Consider the following 15475-nt stretch of genomic DNA (forward strand, 5'->3'; position numbering starts at 1 on the left):
GGTGCGATCGTACACCCCTTTTTCTGCAAAGCTTACATGTTTCATTACTTCAAAATACCCTTGAATGTCCATTTTTTTATTTTTTCGGCTCGTTACGCTCACAAACTTGCATGTAGTTACTATTAATGACGCTGTAACCTTTGTATAGTGGACGCAACTTGACCCCGATGGTTGACCTTTGCATTATAATACATAATGAGGCACAACCTATTATTGAAAAGGAGTGTTCGTAAAACACGAGCTGCCCGAGAAAAATGGAAATATAAATTTGTGTAAATACAAATTAGTGTGTTGGAAAGTTTTAACTGATCAAATGTAAGTATATATTACATTGATACTGCACTGTATTCAAACTAATTCCATATAAATATACAAGGCTACCCTAAGCACCCTTGATTTCTATAATGAAATAATCGATATGAATAATCAGCCTAAGGTCAACCATCGCGGTCAAGTTGCGACTACTATATAAAGTCTGTTGATGACCGTTTATATCTGAAAAGATCAATGGATTGAGCCTCGATAGCTTTTTACAAATTTTACCTAACGTTTCATTGCTGAATCTGGCGATGGATGTATCTATCAAAGCCATCATAGATTTAGATTGATCGGCTTGCCAACCTTCATCCAAGGTAGTCTTATTTACAGAAAGTGCTGGTGCGAAAATCATTAGGTGCTGATATGATTAATGCATTACTGTAAAAGTGTTTGTTTTTATTATGGACTTTGTACGAGTAATAGATCTAGCCTTATGAGGAATTAATCTAACATAGGTAATTCTGTATTTTTTTACAAGAAACTGCGTATGAAATTAAATTTTACACCTGTGCATTTTTTCTGTCAATATATTTTTCAATTATTAATACATTGTAAGACAAATACAGTTTCACGCTATAACTGTTTAGAAAAACAACAGAAAATTCATTTGGTCATGCGTTTTTTAAAGCGTACGACGCCCGTACTGCTTCCTGCATACAGAAATTGCGCGGAGGAGATAGCTTAGAAATTCTGGAGGTCAGTCCGTCCAACATCTTCTGAAACATGTGTGGCTCAATTTTGAGGTAAGCTTTGAAGTCCTCATGCGATTCCCGCATCAACTCCTGTATCAGGGTGTCGTAGTATCCCAGGGTGACCCGTCCCACCTGCTGCTCATCAAGGACGGCCAGGTTTGTAATCATTGCATGCTCTCTTCACCTGACCTGCCTCAACTATAACCGCAGGTATGCAGACCTACAATGAAAACATGTTTGAGACGGCCAATATATATAACCACCAAAAATATGTTTTGTCCATATCAAGACCGCCGCACGGCAATGGAGCGGCCTCTGTAGGGCTGTCACGCAATGATTGCTTAATATCCGTGCGATTTTAAGGATACCGCACGGGCAGCAAGCTGCAACCTTGCAGCAGCTATGCGAGGGTCGTGCGAAAGTCCCACGAGTCTACAATCTCCGTACGATTTCTTTTGGGCACTATGTCCACGGAAAATCGTGCGTTGGCTGCACGGCCAGCGCGCGGCCTTCTATAGGTGCCCGTGCAGGGATGTTGATATGCTACATGTGACGTGTCTACGGGCTACGGGCTTGCGATTTTTTCAAATTTGTATAACTTTTCACTAAAAAAATTCGTAAAGGCTGCTGAGCCCGTGAATCCGTAGGAAAATCGCACCGCCGCCTCCTGCAAAAGGGAGATACGGGAAATCTACGGGCTCCACATGTATACGCACCGATGGCCTAATGTGAACTCGCCAAGTATTCTCACCTATGTACATGTACATGCTACATGCTATTTTAATTATTATTTGTATCATAGAATATTATGTTTAGAAAGATCAGGGGAGCATTACTTTAATGCAAAAATGATAATGTGTAGCTATATACCTTTTCACAATTATAGTGGAATGAAATGTATAAAAAATGCCTATTTAAGTTTTCATTAATTTTCTAATAAATGGTACAAAGATATTATATGTACAACCAACTATTCACAGTAAAAAAGCGATAAAATGAGTCGCATATCTACTCATCAGTAAGCTATCAAATACACTCCAAATCGCACGAAATGACGATTTGATTTTTTTTTTAAATCTGTGAGAGGCTCCCCATACCCTCACCTGCTGGGGCGGAAATCCATTTCACTATTGAGAAAATTCCACAGCCATACTCTAAATCAATGAAGAAAAGAGAACATTTATTTAGTGTTCAAGCGGACATGATGAATATTTAAGAAAAAGAAAGAAAGAAAGAATAATCTCAAAAAGGCAGGGTACCAGAATAAACTATTACAGAACATATACACTGTTTAGAGTGTCCAAACGAATAAGGCCTTAACGTCATGTAAACGTATCCATAAGAATAACAAGTTTGTTGATAACGATTATTTTTATTACATATTTCTTTTTATTTATTTATTTCTAACATGCTGAAGGATTTGGGAACAAATGTATGCAATATTAAGAACAGCATGTTTAAGGATGTAGAACATATTAGAAAATAAATCAACTTTAAAAAAAAAAAACGTTAAAAAATAATCAAGTGACACGACTAGGCTGTAAAATGAACTGTAATTTAAACTGTAAGCTATGTAACGGTCTGTCGATTAATGTTATCAATGCAAAATGTGGGTCATGTAAACAGTAAAATTGATATATATACGTATATATATATTGCTATTTTCAAATTTTGGATTACCAAACGAAACAGAAAGTAGGAAACTGCGAATTCATTGAAAAAGAGTCTTGCTATTTACCAAAGAAAAGAGAAAGTAGAAAAGTTCAAATCCATTGAAAAAAGAATTTACGGTAAGAACATAATTATAATACAACTTAATGCCATTTAATTAATACATGTTTTCCATTCTACCTATTGCCTCGTTTTAGTTATTTGCTTCTTTGGTCGTTTTAAGCATTTTAATCCGCCTTTTGGCATGCAATAAAACAAAAAAAAAATTAAAAAAATTAAAACAACACTTAATTCACATAAAATTATGAAGCTCATTTGCACATACTCGAAACATTTTTTATGTCATTAGAAAAATTTAAAGTCAAAAGAAACAGAAGTGTCACGTCGTGCACTTTCGTTTTCATATACTTTTAGAATTTCATGACATTCAGTATGGGAAGCCTTTGGTCACGTCAAAAGACAGATGAAGTTGAGAATCAGTTGAAGCTTCAAAAAGAGTGTAAGGTATGGCTCAGGTCACATAGCTAAAATTCAGGTGGTATATTATTCTTTTTATTTTTATTTTTTTAATATTATAATTGGCATCGCATGCATTATTGTGTCTAAAATGTAACATCAACATTGTTGTTAAAATATAAAGAGGAAGAGCGACTCCCGAATCCAAAGTATAAACAACAAATTTATGTTAAGTTTCTTCCGATCTGTTTCAATCAAAGTTCTGTTTCCGTTTATCTGTAATAAGTTTGTCTGTAATATTGGACCTAAAAGTAGTTTACCGGTTCATATCAAATATTGGAAAAACCCAATGTAAAAGTTTTTTTACTTCAAAATTTGACCTTACGTAGATATTCATTTTACTTATTTAAAAATGTTAGATCAACATCTCTATCTCCGCATCCGCCTTTCTATATACTTATCTGTATATCTATTCACATGTTGTTGCAAAATGTATGTTTTGTAATAAAAAATCTGTTCAGTTCTATTCTATTCTGTTAAACGTCAAACTGAAACAATGTCTTTTGTTTTTTAACTACATTTAAAGGGACTTTATTCATAATCTTTAAAAAGGCAATTTTTACATTATTTTAATAGGCCATTTTTATAAAATTTAGTTTTCTAGAAATGTTAATATGCTGTGATTTTACCATATAAAAAGCAAGCGAATTGAGCTGAAACATAGTGTTTACTTACCTACTAGTACTGGTAATTATATAATTTTAACCTGTGAGAAAATTCTTAATTTGAAACATTTATTTGTTAGACCGTCTGTTAATTACGGTGGTATGTTAAGGACATATTGTTTCAAGATTAAATCATGCGCATGATCTTTTATCTCGAGCGCTCGATATCTTATCTCGTGCGTGCGACATCTTGAGCGCACAACATTGTATCTCCAGCGCACGACAGCTTATCTCGAGCGCACGACATTTTATCTTGTATGCTCGCCATCTTATTTCGAGTGCATGACATCTTATCTGGAGCGCACATCTAATCTATATAATTTATATTAAGGCCAATTGCGTGAATTCAGATAATCAGTAAAAACATGTGACTGCCATCGTCTTTTGCTTTTGTTTCGTTTATACTTATAAGCAGTCTCATTCATCAGAAGTTTGACGGGGTACCGTCATGGTAGACATCTGGTTTGCGAGAATGACTTATAAGCGTTTCACGGGTTTGTAATTTAAAGCACACGCAGCAAAATGTCAGCGATGACTCAAATGAATAAATCATTAAGTCCCTGACAAAATAAAGATTTAGTATGTAGGCTTCACCCATATATCAAAGAATATCCCAGTTTCCCTTTCATGCATGCATGCTATTTCATAACTTTTCTGACACTGTGCGATTTGATATTTTTAGCCGAACAACGATTTGTTCCTATTCTAACGTACAGTAAACATCATTAATTATGTTTGTTTAAATCAAGTTAAAAGAAAGGATGGTCAAAAATGTACACTGCTTTTTCAAACGATATGATAAACTTGTACTTGTTGGAAATTTAAATAACATCTTATCATAGGGGGCCTAATTATCTACTTGTCCGTATGTGTTTATTGATGACACAACTAGGTTCCATATATAGATAAGATGTAGTGCCCACGAGCTAAGGTGTCGTGCGCACGAGAAAAGATGTCGAGCGCTCGAGATAAGATATGATATCGAGCGCTCGAGATAAGATGTCGCACGCTTGAGATAAGATGTCGTACGCTCGATATAAGATGTCATGGGCACGGAAAAAGATGTCGAGTGTTCGAGACAAAATGTAGTGCGCGCTATATAAGATTTTGCGCTTACGAGATAAGATGTCAAGCACTCGAGATTCATAATATGTCGTGCGCAAGAGTTAAGATGTCGAGAGATCGAGATAATATGTCGAGCGCTCGAAATAAGATGTCGTGCGCACGAGATTAGATGTCGTGCGAACGAGATGAGGCAATATGTCGAGCGCTCGAGATAATATGCCTAGCGCATGATGTACGATGTCGAGTGTTCGAGTTAAGATATCGTTCGGTCTAGAAAAGATATGATGCTCTCGAGGTAAGATGTCGTGAGCACGAGATAAGATGTCGACCGCTTGAGATAAGATGTCAAGCGATCGAGAAATTTTAATCTTAAAAATAAAATAGATGCATGTCCTAAACATACCACCGTAGTTATTTCATTGCAGGATAATATATATAAACTAGACGAAACCATGGTCAAGCTTTTAATGTCTCTCGATGCGATGCACGCAACAGCAGAAATGCTACTTAGGTACCTGAACATAAGTGACGGAGATACAGGTAAAATTCCAATGTCGTCATATTAATGATAAACAAACGTATTTTATGATATGAAATTGACTTTGATCTAGCCAGTGAAAGATATTTCCTGGCCAAAACGAATGTAGTGGGAACACTGGTTATCTACGTTAATCGTTTTAAAAATGCCCAGTTGAATAGATTAATTAGATAGCATGTCAAAATTAATAAGACATTAGTATAATTTCCTTTGCAATAGCGCTTTCTTCAAATTGCGGTAGCGCATTTGTTTTGAGGAAAACCAATTATTTTTCATTTACAGATGACAAAGCGGTCCTGACAAACAAGAATATCTGGGAACGCAAGGCGGTCGCTGCACGACTATTGATCAAGATGGAGGTAGGTAAATAATAAAAAGACACTACTTTTCGTAATCACCAGTTAACTTTTGCTCTAAAATACTTCTATTATAACGTTGTGTATGTCAAGTCTTTGCTATATCTATATTTTAGATATGCTCTATTATATTTTCAGAGGATTGTTTGTACTGAAAAACAGGATGTTGTCAATTCGCTAATCACTTTTTTGCATTTCGTCATATTCAATGCAGAAGAAATCTTCAAAGCCGACTCAGGAGGATTCAATACTCTAAAACTAGACGCATATATAAACGACACTAATGAGTGGCATTGTGCTGAAGACCATTATATTGAAACTATTCAAAATGAAAATAAAACTTTGACAGAAAGAAATGCAATTCTTGAAAACAAGATTCAAAACTTAAAATCGAGATTAACAGAGGAAGAGAATAATTCGAGAAAAAGGATTGAGCATGTGCAAAATGAACTCACAAAACTGAGGGCAAAGGTTGCCGGTTCACAGAAACAAAAAAAATGAATTTAAAGTTAAAAGCGATTCTCAAAGTAAGCAATTAGTAAAACACGAGACTGTTATTAAAGAACTGGAGAAAAATAAAAACTGTTTGCAAGATAAAGTATCTACATTTCGTTCAAAATGCAGTGAAATTGAAAAAGAAAATGACAGCTTGGCATTCAAGCTTAACCAAGTAAGACAGGAAAAGGAGGCATTAGATAGTTCGTCTCAAGCAATGCTGACATTGAAAGACCAAAAAATAACAGAAATGACCGAAGAAAACAGCTCATTGGTTGCAGCCATTAAACAAAAAGAAGAAAGTATCACAGAATTAAAATATAGGATAGAGAAAACTGCAAAAGAAACAGAATTACAGCATAAAACCTACGATAGCAAACTGATTGAAAAAGACAAAGACATTACTGAATTAAGAAGGAAGTTATCAAACTTTGAACAACAAGTCAGAAATAAAGAAAATATAATTACAAAGTATGAGTCAGAGAAAACGACAATTACAGAAGAAAACATTAAGTTGCATATGAAACAACGAGTTGTCAGCATGCTTGATGAATACAGAGAAAGATAAAGAAAGGCTACGGGATAAAGTAAATGAACAAAATGTAGAAATACAAAGACTGAGACCAGAAATTAAAAAGAAGACATCCGAATTGCTAGCGTTGAGTGAGGAAATGGAGATCATAAAGAAAGAATGCGATGAAAAGAAGTCAGAAAACATTATGCTTGCAAACCAATATGAAGCGAAGAATAATGAACTTATTCAAATTATGAGTAAAAAGACAATTCAAGGTTACTGAATTATCTCTCGTAAATTTCATGTCACAAATATTGTTTTGATCTGGTAGACGTTATATTGTCTCTAACTTGATACGTACACTTGAAAACGTTCTTTTCATCTAAACAATTCAATTTGCTCTAAAATATAATCATATTCTTGTTTCTTGAAATTGCAGTGATTATGTCCTTGTTATCTGCACAAAAATAGATAGGTTTTGTCTCGTATGTATGTATGTATGTGCATTAACGTAATATATTGCTTCCTTTGCACTCAATTTCACTGATTTATGTAAAACGTATTTTGACAAGAATGATTTGATTTTCAGTTCAGCTCTACGGTCAACGAAGCATGGGATGGACATCAGAAATAGAAAAGGAACTCATTGATTCGCTGAAAACCGAAATGAAGTCAGTTGATGACAAGCTAGAACTAAGCTTCTTCAAGGTATCACGTCCCTCAGATGTATTGCCCGACATACCTCTATTGTTGATATGTGTGACGATTTCACGCCTTGGAACTGACGTAATCAACGCAACCCAAGGACTGGCATGTACGTTTCAATAGATTAGGCTCTTACATTACTGAATAACTATACTAAAATGTCATATTCAAATGAATGCAGTTACTAATTTTAGAATGCTGACATAGTTCGTGTTATCGAAACACCTAGTACATGCTATCTATTTAGTACAAATGCTATATCACTTGCAACTGATAAACTTTTATGAACAGGCTAAGACTGAATTACAGCTTGTCGTTACATGATATACAAATGTAGTAGTACAAAAATGTACATGACATTTAGGTATATTTCTGGCTTTTAATTGTTAGTTTTGTTCTCGTAATTTGCTAATAGAAGGTAACTTATAATCTATTCTAATAGTACAAGTTGATTTATTGACACTTGACCTTTCATTTTAGTGGCTCCTAATATGGCACTTACGATATTCCATCACAAAGACGAGCACGCCTTGCCTAATCAAGCAAGTGAACGAATACTGATGGCAAAAGAGTTGCGTGGTGCTGGTGGAATATTCGACATGGCCTTCAAGTCTGACATGGGTATCTACTCTTGCGACATGAATATCAACACCATTTCCAGTCTTATAACGTTCATCAGGAGACAAGCGACATAATATGACTAGTCTAAGAAAACAATGAATGATAGTATATTGTCTATTATATACAAATAAACATAATTTGCAGGAGATTTCTTAAAAATATATATTGGGTAGTTATTATTCGTTATTTTTCTATGTGCAATGTTTTGAATTTGAGTTATCATTCACTTAACATACTGGTACTACAAGCTGTACTCTCACAGCACGATACCGAAAGATATTTACGAATTAATAATGTAAATATGGTGGATCGGAAAAAAAATAGAGTATTATTCCCAAAGCATCGCGCGTAAAATGTTATAGGCTCGGAGTAGCGTTCCATCTCTATAAGTTATAGCTCTTGTCACGTCTGAATAATAAGATATTGTTCCCAATTCATCTGTAAGACCCAGGAAAGAGACACCTCCTAAAAGACGATTGCATTAGTGCAATATATTTCCAGTGTTAATCCCGCGCTTGTAGTTTTTAGATACACTGTAAGACTTTTCATTTACTGGCACTTATTCAGATATTTTATTGGATATGATAGAAAAAAAGATATTGAATTGTTTTCTAATAAAAGCAACTGAATGATACAACAGTGAAGGTTGATCTCTTGCTATGGGATGTCCATACTTCCAATAAATCCATTTACTCAGTGCAATTGTTTTTTTGTTTTGTTTTTTACCTGGATATTTCGGCTGTATCGCATAGTTTTCATCAGCTGACTGCACTGAGTTCTGGTCAGTGGGTGTCACGTAAATTTGAATCGTCACGTGCCACCAGGAGTACAGTACATATTTTATCTATAAAGTACAATATTACCAACATAAACAAGAGATGGCAATGGGGTCCCCGGTCTCTCTCATTGCAGCAAACCTCTACATGGAGCATTTTGAGAAAGAGGCGTTGCACACTGCAAGGAACCCTCCTTCCGTATGGTTCAGATACTCCACTATTACCACAGAGTTTTCCAACCACCTGAACCCCATTGATGAGCATATCAAGTTTACGTCAGAAAGCAAGGATGATGGCAAGATTCCATTTCTTGACATTTGTGTTCATGTCAATGATGACGGTCCCACAAAAGCCACGGTAGTACATCAATTTTGACTCCAACCACCATCTAGAACATGGGATCTGTTGTGAGAACCCTGTTCCATTGGGCGGAAAAACTCGGCATCTCTTACATTTTACATTCGAGAACTTCAGAAGCCTAACACAGGATTTAAAAAGCAAGGTGTGAATATGTACCATCGGCCATTCAATTCCATTCGCTCGCATGTCACACATGTGAAAGATAAAACAGGCAAGATGAAGAAATGTGGGGATGTTTTTATGTGAAATGTGAACAATGCAAGTATGACTATGTTGGTGAAACTTGAAGATGTTTAGAAACAAGAATGAAAGCGTATGTATATCGATCTAACTCTGCACTACATGAAGACTATGAACAAACTGGACACCACATTGACCCCCAAAACACATAAAAAAAAGTCTTAACGTAAAAGGACATACATCTAAAACGGCGGGTGAAAGAAGCCATACTCATCAAGCAGCGGTGACCATCACTCAACCGGGACGAGGGGTAGGAGCTTCCAGTGGTGTACAATCCTCTTCTGACTTTGACTTCGGCACGTGACACCCACTGACCAGAACTAAGTGCAGCCAGCTGATAAAGGCTATGCTTAAAACCAATTGCTCTGATGCTCTGAGTAAATGGATTTATTAAAACACTGAACGATATGTTGTCATTGGCCGTTGAAAACCTTATGTCCGAAGATAATAAACATGATAAAAGTACTGTAAATAATTTAGCAAAATTTATATTCTTTGCAAATAATTTAAGAATTTAAAGGACGGATAGTATGATTTATACTTCTCTGACAATTTTTCTCATATATTTAATGATGCTAATGCATCAGATTTCAAATTCACAATTGTATATGCATGTACATTATTGGCTATATATACACCTTTCAGGTGTTTAATGCTGAATAAAATGTCGTTGTTGTTGTTACTTAGATTGAAGCGAGTCTGCTATTATATTGCTTGGTTGCGTTCTATGCTTACAAAGGATCTTCTGTTGGATTTTATAAGGGGCCGAGCAGTTGCTGACTTCAAATCACTTGCCTCTCATTGATGTTGGTTCGAGTCTCGCTTGGGTTGTAGAATTCTTCATGTAAGGAAGCCATCCAGTCGGCTTATGGAAGGTCGATGGTTCTACCTAGGTTTCAACCCGTGATAAAAAAAAAATTCCACCACCAAAAGCTGGAAAGTCGCCATATGACCCTATCAAAACATAAAAAAAGGATAGATTTTATTGATGTTACTTGGCTGGCTACATGTATAACAGCGTGTACTGGAATCTTTTTACCTCACCTTTTAGATACTATCAACCCTCGTCCTTTTTGTTACCGACCACATTTGTCCGTGAACTTATCTGTTTTACATTTCTGGTACATTTGGTTTATGGTATTCCAAAAATAAGATGATATGTTTTCAAATCAGTGGTCAATGTTGAGTAAAATAACAGATACAATATACAAATATTATGTACATGATGCAATTAAATTTGCCTTTTTCTAAACCATTCATGTGTAGTATAATATATTGATAAAATTTTTACAATATGCAACACTACAGTTCGATTACTAGGTCATACGTGTATACACGTTTTCAAACCAAATTTTCTCTACTTGCAAAATGACCTTTCTACTTTTTGATTATGTTTTGTTTTAGCTTGAGCTCGCGTTTTTCTTATACAAGACACATTAAAATATGGAACCCTGAGTTAAGGTTACTAAACGCAATCTTTAATGCTTACAAACATGATGTTTACGAAAACGAACTGTGCATAAATGTTATTAAAAAGTGTGTAAATATTAGTATATGGGTCAAAATGTGACCTGGGCTGATCACTGTATTATATTGAATCACAATACAAAAACCTGCTACGTTTTTAACGAATAAAAGCTAAGAGCATTAATTTAATAGGACAGTTTTCCAAGCAATGAACATTTGCTTCATATTATAGCCGAAACTCTTTGCTATCTATATAATTATATCAGTGTTTGACTCACTTTCAAAATCTACTCATTTATGTAATCTAGGAAATGACCGACCATGTATTGGTAATATGATGGCAGTTCGGGATAATTTGCATTTATCTACCTAGATAATAGACTTCATACTAAATTTGATTTTCCCCTAACTGTAACTGTCGTCAGTCACAAAAGATGGATTAAAGAACAAGTGGTCTTCATTTGTAAAAGGCGTGGAATATGTAGGTGATATGTAATTTATAGAAGTTCTTTTTTTCTATTTTCAGATTTAAAATTCATTGATTAATGACGCACCCCTCTGTAGAATGAATGTGTACTTCTTCACTTGATGTATTGTGCAGTTTTTTCAATAGTACACTTCAGAGAAATCGGGCTATGCTGTAACCCATTTTCATATGAAAAAAAAACTGCTGTCTCGCGAAAAGATGGACTTTGTATCTAACTGCACACAGTCACGAGTCCGAAACTAAATACATCCTTTAATAAGGACAAAAACGAGGAAGTTTATCTATAGCATTTAGCGGAAACCCGATATTGTTATTTCAAGTGTTCTAAAACGAAAACGAAAGTAGGAACTAAAATCATTTGATAAAGGTAAGCAGATTTTACAACAACATGTAAAACAGTTTTTAAATTTTTAACTCTGAGTGTAAGGATAATAAATTCGGCGGAATAGTCATAAAACCTTGTTAGTGTTGTATTCAACTGAGTGTAAGGATAATAAATTCGGCAGAATAGTCATAAAACCTTGTTAGTGTTGTATTCAACTGAGTGTAAGGATAATAAATTCGGCGGAATAGTCATAAAACCTTGTTAGTGTTGTATTCAAGTTCTGAAAAGGCCAGAATAACTTGTGTCAAAATCGAAAATGACCCGAAATTATCCAGTAACTTTAAGAAACAATTTTATGATAACAATTTTATGATAATTTTCAACATAAATACACAGAACTGATTTAACTATATGTCTATCTTATTCTAATCAAGTGGATTCTCTCTTTTGCAGATACTGAAAGTACCTCAGCAATGGGTCAGCATTTTACAAAAACTGAAAATAAATTTCTGGTTGAATGTCAGGTGAGTACACCGTAGTCCTATATATTTTGGTAGACACGTTAAATCAGGTGAATAACTTGTTTAGAATATCGGCAAGAAATGAAATCTTCCAATCGATTAAACTCGCAAGAGTAATTAAATGCAACTTCAGCATTCCTTGTATTTCTTCATGTTGATCAGTGGATGAATGTTCTTTTAAAGTGAACAAATATATAAAACCAAATATATTTTACACTTCAAAATATGTGCTACAATTTGGTGATTATATTACAAAACAAATGGATTCATCTAATGTTTCCAGTCTCAATTATCCCAACTGGATGGTATGCTACTTGGCATTGCGTCTTCCGTAGATTCTATGCACATCACGTTTACGCAACTTCTGCGCCAGCTTGAAGAGTTAAATCCAGATAAAACAGGTAAGTCTAAGCACCAATATTCCTTTCGATATGATTTAAATCTATCAACACCTAACAAATTTGTTCGATTTATTCAAGGTGAATGTTATAAACTACCGTTTTTATACATATATTGTTGAAATATCAGAGAATCATGTTACGTCATCGTTTAATTCTATTTAATTAATGTAACCAATCTCTATTTCCAAGAGGATTTTCTGTGGCCGAGTGGGTACGGTTTGACTTAAAATAACTTGCCCCTAACCTATATCGGTTCTAAACATCGCTTTGAGTGCAAAATCCTTAATGTGAAGAAGCCAGATGGCTTAAGGAAGACTGGTAGTTCTATCCAAGTTCCCGCCACCATCAAAAGCTGGAAAAGTCATAGTTTTACTTAAATTCTGTGGGCGTGACTCTAAACTCAACAAAAAATAAAATTTATTTTCATTTTTAACTGAAGGCAAATGAACCACACTGTTGTCGCCTACTCGGTTTTTGACCTTACTGCAACATTCTTTATATGTTTATCTAAAGTAAGGTTGTTAAAAACAGTTACTCCTCGGTACCTAGCGATGTAGCGCGCCCGAAATGAATATTTTGTAAGAAAATCTAATTCGCTGTCGTAATTTATTTTATAAAATTGCACTTTATGGCTTATACTTAGGGAAATTTTCATCTTACGTTAAAACATACAAATACTCTCCACAGGTCTTGATGCACATGTTTTCTTTATCCACAGATGGGTTCAAACAAAACCACTTTGACAATATAGAGCTGACGAAGAAACTACTGTCCAGCGTTGAGGTAATGTTCCCTTTTAAAATTAAATCACTTGAAAAGTATTTATAACTCTACCCTTCGTACAACATTTTGTAAACTAAAGTTGCAATAAATTCAATAATTTTGTTATCATTATCCTTCAGAATGGTCTTAGTCACCAAAAGACAACGCTGCTACAAGAAATAAGCCAGTTTGCGCGAATGATAAAAAGGGGGTCTGACCCAAGGAAATCTATAAGTAACAGCATCCCAGCATTAGATGATTTGAAGATAGATCATTATTTATCGACCGGGAAAGTTCCAGAGGTTTCTGATAAAATTAAGAAGGTAGAACATGTTGAACGCCATGAACAACCACCTAAAGACATTGAACGTAATATTGCATCACTGAAAGAACAGAACAGACTTTGTTTGACAAAAATGAAGACTTTAGAAGAGAAAAGTCAACAACTTATGAAGGAAAACGATGAGTTAAAAACCAAAATCACAAAACTTGAAAACGAAGGCATTCAGCTAGTGCCAGGTAATGTCAGTGTTGTAATTACTGTAGAATAAGTGTCATAATATATATTGATAAAACACTTTCTTTTTTAAAATGTTTATGTCTGTATAAATTTTGATTGAAAGACAGAGATCAACGAAAACATATGGAAATAAATATATTAATGCATGTAGCTTTTTACGATTGCAGTATATGCAGATATAGTACGATCCTTTTTTTCACACTCAGAATATAAACAGTTTGAATTTGGTTTTTACATCATTTAAGTAAAGCCTCCCAGCTTCTTTGCGGGCCAGCCTATGCCTGAAATAATGCTTGGAAGGGTACAGGGGATCTGGAAAGTCCCCATACGACCTATAAATTTGTTGGTTTGACGTTAAACTCTTCAAAAAGAAAAATACATCATCTTGAACAGAAGATGTCTCAACATTTCTTGATATTATGTGACAGTACATAATCAGTAGGTGTTATAGAGCTAATTGTATAAACTCATTTATTCTTTATAGTTCAGCTCTACTGTCAGAAAAGAAGTGACCAAATGGGGTTGGCTTTGCAAGAAATCATGACTCAGTTAAGTGGGAAGGAGATATTTGGAAACACAAAAGTGGCATTTATAGTTTGTGAACAGTCGACTGACATTCAGCCAAACTTGCCTCTACTTGCTTTATGCTTTAATGCTTCAAGAATTGGTACCGATGCCACTAACGCAATCCAAGGAATAAAAAGTACATGTTTGCTTTATATTGTCATTATTTCTTATGTTAAAAAAAAACAGAAAAACATTAAATGCGAATAAGATTTAATACGAAATACATCTTCAAATATTTTTTTATGTTTTATCATTTGTTATTTGTAAAAAGCGTTCCACCTTTTATATTCTCCGATTTCTTTTCTATTTGTGTATGTATCAGTTTCGTTATCTCAAACTTTATACATTTTCTTTTCATTTTAGAATCCGAAAATACTGCATTATTGATTCTTCATCACAAGGATGAACATGCACTACCAAACCAAAGCAGCGAGAGAGTTTTGGCAGATCCGGAATTTAAATCGTTGGGAGGTATTTTCGATATAGCTTTTCTGGCTGGCAAAGGAATATATCTCTGCGAAAGGAATACACTTGCCATTGTTGGAATTACGACATTCCTGACAAAAGTGCTGGCAGAAACTCCTCTGAAAATTAAGACAATATAATTGATTGATGGACGTCTGTTGTAATTCATATTATTTAGACTGTCAAAGTATCAGTACTTTTCGTTTACAAGTCGACTTGAAAATTTGCCTTTATCTTTAAAAATTATATGAATTGTACTTTGACTTCTTTTTAATGTCGGGATTGCCTGTACTGTCAAAAAGAAAATCAGAAATAAAATATAAAAAGCAATGAAAATCAAGATCATCCTCTCTGCGGTAACATGCGTGATACCAAATTCTAATATGGCTAACAATGTTTGAATCATTACAACGATGCTTTGTTGACGT

General features: G+C 34.6%; 2 protein-coding genes across 4 annotated transcripts; both read left to right on the forward strand.

Moving 5' to 3' along the window:
- Nucleotides 1-139: 139 nt before the first annotated feature.
- Nucleotides 140-10214, forward strand: LOC123537519 (uncharacterized). Of its 3 annotated transcripts, XM_045321277.2 has the most exons (7): nt 528-1061; nt 3096-3185; nt 5353-5467; nt 5748-5824; nt 5960-7105; nt 7420-7644; nt 8016-10214. In XM_045321277.2, the coding sequence occupies exons 5-7, from the start codon at nt 6865-6867 to the stop codon at nt 8228-8230; spliced, it is 681 nt and encodes a 226-aa protein (XP_045177212.2). In that variant the 5' UTR covers nt 528-1061; nt 3096-3185; nt 5353-5467; nt 5748-5824; nt 5960-6864; the 3' UTR covers nt 8231-10214. The 3 variants fall into 3 exon arrangements, with proteins under 3 accessions (XP_053389411.1, XP_045177212.2, XP_053389410.1); XM_053533436.1 differs by lacking the exons at nt 7420-7644; nt 8016-10214 and adding an exon at nt 2703-2800 and having other exon boundaries at nt 140-1061; nt 5960-6859; XM_053533435.1 differs by lacking the exons at nt 528-1061; nt 7420-7644; nt 8016-10214 and adding an exon at nt 1089-2800 and having other exon boundaries at nt 5960-6859.
- Nucleotides 10215-12034: 1820 nt separating this feature from the next.
- Nucleotides 12035-15383, forward strand: LOC123537540 (uncharacterized). The gene is made up of 7 exons (XM_053533434.1): nt 12035-12071; nt 12265-12335; nt 12616-12733; nt 13452-13516; nt 13636-14014; nt 14500-14718; nt 14946-15383. Exons 2-7 carry the CDS (start codon nt 12285-12287, stop codon nt 15185-15187), a joined length of 1074 nt encoding a protein of 357 aa, XP_053389409.1. The 5' UTR covers nt 12035-12071; nt 12265-12284; the 3' UTR covers nt 15188-15383.
- Nucleotides 15384-15475: the final 92 nt, after the last annotated feature.

The sequence above is a fragment of the Mercenaria mercenaria genome, unplaced genomic scaffold (genome assembly GCF_021730395.1).
Source record: "Mercenaria mercenaria strain notata unplaced genomic scaffold, MADL_Memer_1 contig_2778, whole genome shotgun sequence".
Taxonomy (NCBI): Eukaryota; Metazoa; Mollusca; class Bivalvia; order Venerida; family Veneridae; genus Mercenaria; species Mercenaria mercenaria.